Source organism: Rhagoletis pomonella, unplaced genomic scaffold (genome assembly GCF_013731165.1).
Source record: "Rhagoletis pomonella isolate Grant_MI unplaced genomic scaffold, Rhpom_1.0 Rhpom_scaffold_00011, whole genome shotgun sequence".
In the NCBI taxonomy this organism is placed as follows: Eukaryota; Metazoa; Arthropoda; class Insecta; order Diptera; family Tephritidae; genus Rhagoletis; species Rhagoletis pomonella.
Genome location: NW_023458565.1, coordinates 22,162,794 through 22,167,381, shown reverse-complemented (window position 1 = coordinate 22,167,381; position 4,588 = coordinate 22,162,794). Strand labels below are relative to the sequence as shown.

The 4,588-nt window shown below is 38.9% G+C and overlaps 1 protein-coding gene across 1 annotated transcript; it reads left to right on the top strand.

The window, feature by feature from the left end:
- Positions 1-2,413: 2,413 nt before the first annotated feature.
- Positions 2,414-4,388, top strand: LOC118747222 (proteoglycan 4-like). The gene is made up of 2 exons (XM_036481210.1): positions 2,414-2,680; positions 3,309-4,388. The coding sequence occupies exons 1-2, from the start codon at positions 2,414-2,416 to the stop codon at positions 4,386-4,388; spliced, it is 1,347 nt and encodes a 448-aa protein (XP_036337103.1).
- Positions 4,389-4,588: the final 200 nt, after the last annotated feature.

Below are 4,588 nucleotides of genomic sequence, written 5' to 3'. Positions count from 1 at the left end.
TTATCTTGGGTGTGTTAACTGGTGGGAGCATTTTTCCCTTCTTAGAAGGGCTAACTAACACAAGTTCAAGTTAGGAGTCATATTAGAGTCTGAGATATGACTCTTTTGCTGAGTCTTATAGGTGCCATGGACGGTGGGTCTGACACGCGAGTCATCTGATTAGGTGTTGACTCGCCATTCGACTACACACAGTTGAGTCATTCAGAGTCATGTCGGCGTAACTAACACATATTTATTTTCATTAACACATCCAAACCGACTCGCGAGTAATTATCAATCAACTTTAACTTGTACATGAACTTTGTTACTTTTGTTTAACTTAGATGTTATGACACCAAAAGATTTCGAAATGAGTCACGTCTTGTTGACTGGGCGCATAATCATATTTATGACGAAAGAAGGATTCATTTTATACTCATAAACTAAGAAAATTTTTTAAAGGGTAGATAATGAAATAAAACAGACATTCTAAAAAAAAAAATGTTATATGATGTCCTGAAGACTTCAAAATTTAATCAAGTGTAAACGATTTTTCCTTTCTGTAAGTTTTCATATTAAATTCCAAAAAAAATAAATTTTACTTAAATTGCTTTCGTGAAACCGGCTATAGAATAAAATAAAACACAAAAATTGCTTGATATTTTTTACACCAGTGAACAGCCAGTCATTTTTAAATTTTATTTTTTTAAGCCTGACAACTTTCCGCCTAACTTTACGCGTCTTTCAGACCTTTAAAGATTTTCGCGAACTTTTTGCGCTATCGTTACATTTTTTGCCAGAAATTCTCCCGAATCTTCGCTATTAATTTTACCGGAATTTTTGGCTTTTTTTCGGGAGCTTTTTGGAATTTTTCAGAGTGTTCTGGGATATTTTGGGATGTTTTGCAGCTTTTCTGGATTTTATGGGACCTTTGCGGATTTTTCGACGTTATATTAGACATTTTTGGGATTTGATAGGAATTTTCCCGGATTTGCATAGGTTCAAGAGTACACAAAAATCATAACCATACTTTTATGAATATCCCAAAAATAAAAGACGAAAATTACTAATAATTTTCTGTTCAGAAAAGTATAAGGCTAACGTTTCCATTTTATTTATTACAATCTATTTTTCTTCAGCTAATATATTTTTTAAAGCTGGCAATAGGAAGTCATGACTTGGATGAGAAGTTGTAAGGAGTCAACAACGCCTAAGCTGTCACAAAAAAGTCACTAATTTACAGTCTCAAATTTAGTTACTTGGGATAAGACTGACTTATTGAATACCAGCATAAATCTAATTATCTCTAACCACTGTAGTGTATTAATATCAGTTTCACTTTGAGCATCATCTCAAACGTTAACTATCTACCAACACCTGCGAGTTAATATCTAATTAAATATTGACAGTTTCATTAACAAATATTTATAAACAATACTCGTCTGAGAGATGCCAAAAAATTTAAATTACTGCCAGCGAAGACACTTATAAAATGAAAACAAACAAACAAACATAACAAAAACAAGTAATTTTTAAGCAAAAAACAAAACCGACTTCAATTCTCATATAAAAATTTAGGAGTACCGTTAGTTTTTTCATGATCCAATGATTGGTATGGGAGCACCTGTGGGACTCTACCTTTCTAAAGTTATGCGGTAACATACATGAAAAAAATAAAAAATTTTCCGCTGAATTGGTAACCTTCTCCTTTTTTTGAAGTCGGTTAAAAACTTGGAAATTTCGACACCTCTTTGATACTTCCTAACAGGCTAACCTAATATTCACGCACGCCGCCAATTTATTGTCAAAAATTTCTCATGCACATGCAACTTGTATGAGATCAACCGAAATTGAACGGCGTGCGTATGAAGCTAACTCAATTTCCAATTTTTGTTCTGCGTGACATTTTGATTTGACGTTTCGCTCAATGAAATCAAATGCAAACGCATGCAAGTCAATTTCGGGTGACGCAAAAAAACAAATTCGACGGCATGCGTACCAAAACGCAAGCCGCGAATATTAGGTTAGCCTGTAACGCATTTATGTAACAAATAATAGCAATTAATTTAATGCTTAGAATAAAATATTCTTTCGATATGCAGCAACAATATTTTCAGTCACGCATGCGCCTGAGTGGCATTACAGCAATTAAGAGTCTATTAAAAGCTATTTTTTTTTTACCAAAATTATAACTCTGCCGCTGCACAATCTGCATTGCACTGGGTCAACATAAAGTATCAAATGAAGTACTTGACCGTGGCCACGCATTACTTGACAAAAATAATAAGCGTAATCATAACCGAAACCAAGCTTTTTTGTATTGTCACAATTAAAGGTCACAATGCACGCCATTACACGCTTGTCAAAGCGATATAACAAAGCCGAAAAAGTGCGCCATAGATTAAAGCGGAAGACAGCTGATAGCTGATAATTGATGCTGAATGGTTATGAAAGGCTGGGCCATCAGACAATTAATGCATGGCTTTGGTATCCGCAGAAGTACTTATGCCTTGCCGCTTGTCATTCGATGTGCGTTGTTGTTGTTGTTGTCTTTGCTATTGCGGGCACATTTGCAGTGCTGCTGCTCGAAAGTACAAAGACCCGCAAGCGTAGTGAAATACCTGTACATAAGAGTCCATGGGCACCAATGTATTTGATATGCGACGAAGAGCACAGTAAGTTGTCTTTGGCTAGCATGCTGGTATTTATTGTTGGCTGATTTTGTGAACACTTTGCGTCTTGCGCATGCGTAAACCACGCATACAACTTTTGTTTGTTCTCTTCATACCGCTGACGCTCTCCACAGCTTTCAATTGGTACAAGGGCCTGAGTGCTTTTTTTTTGTAAGCTTTCATACGCAGAGCAAAGTGTGAAATATGATTAGCGGCTATGGAATGCTGCAGAGTAGCAGAGTGATTGGCAAGAGATCGCGCGCAGTCGGCACATTATGAGTAGAGTTTAATGTGGATCGTAGCCAGAGAGTTCGATATTTCGTTTATTGATTTCAAATTTTTTTATTTCTATTTTTGGATAGTGGCGTTCAAGCGTTAATTTTTCATATAAATAGAAAATTAAATTTCAACATCAACATCATTCGTTTGCATATAGTTCAGTGGGCCACAGCCAAGCGGAGAAATATTATTTATTAACAGTGTTAATAGTAAAATTTAATTTGGAAATAACAAAAATGGTAATTGCTAAAAAATGCAATTTTTACAAAAACTTGAATTTTTTTACACGTAAATGCTTTAAAGTCAATACAATTGAAATTCTGTCAACAGTTCTTTGAATTTTTTGTAATATTTACCATTTAATTTGTTTACTTTTAGAAAATCGCCATTGTCGTCTTGTGCCTTGTGGCTGCGGCTGCAGCGCTCCCCTTTCAACAGCAGCACCGACTCATCCGCGATGTCTCTGAAATTTTAGCGCCACCAGTAGATGTGTATTTGCCTCCCACAGCTGTCGCAGACGCTGCAGCGCCGCAAAGCATCTACCTGCCACCTGTTGAGCCAGCGCCAGAAGCCCAAGCAGCGCAACCAACTGCTGAGGAAGTGGAGGCAGCATCTATCGCCGCAGCAAAAGAAACCTCCCCCGATGCCAGTGAAGCGAATGCTGTTGAAGAAAGTGAAGTCGTCGAAGCCGTCACCGAAGCAGTGCCGGAGACAGCTGTATTTGGTGAAAATGGCTACGAGTACCGCGCCGTACGCAAACTCCGCCTACGTCAACGTCGTGATGTCTCCCATCTGAATCTCGGCTATCTGCCACCATTACCTGCTGCGCGTGTATCAAGCCACTACTTGCCACCACAATTGGATGTACCACAACCGGAAGTGCCTCAATTGAAAATTTCCAATGAATATTTGCCGCCTGTGAATGAAAATCTTGTGCGTGAAGCGCCCACAACTGAAGCAGTCGAAACGGAAGCGCCCGAAACTGAAGCGCCAACCACCACAGAAGCACCAACTACCACCGAAGCGCCAACCACCACCGAAGCACCAATCACCACCACCACAACAGAAGCAGCAGCGCCTGAGGAGACTGCTGTTCTAGCTGATGATGGTTACCATTATAGAAAACCTGCTGTGTTGCCTGATTTAGGTTTTTCACCTTTGGTGAAAGTGGCCGAACCAGATGCGGCACCCGAAGCGCCAGCGCCCCAAGAGCCAGAGGCTGTGGAAGAGGTGGTCGTTGAATCGGCAGCTCCTGAAGCTGAGCCGGAACCAGAAGCCGAGCAAGAGCAACAGCCTGAGCCCGAACCCGAGCAAATAATTGATGTTGAGCCTGAACGCGCCTACTTGCCGCCACTAGAAGCGGGTGTAGTGGAGGCTGAAGGTCCAGGAGAGGAGTCAGCTGCTCTACACGATGATGGCTATCACTATCGTGTGGTCAAGCGTGTAAGATTATTTTAGTGTGTTGGAAAGGCGTTTATAACAAAAAAATGTAACTTTAAGTTTTTAAGCCGCATTTATTTTATAGAAGCCGATTTTGATTTGTTTTTTTTTTCCCAATTTACTTTTTTTATTATTTGTTGACTTGTTTTTAACACACATTAAAATGCAACACGTGTGTATGTACATATTTAATTACATATTCAAATAAGATAATAATT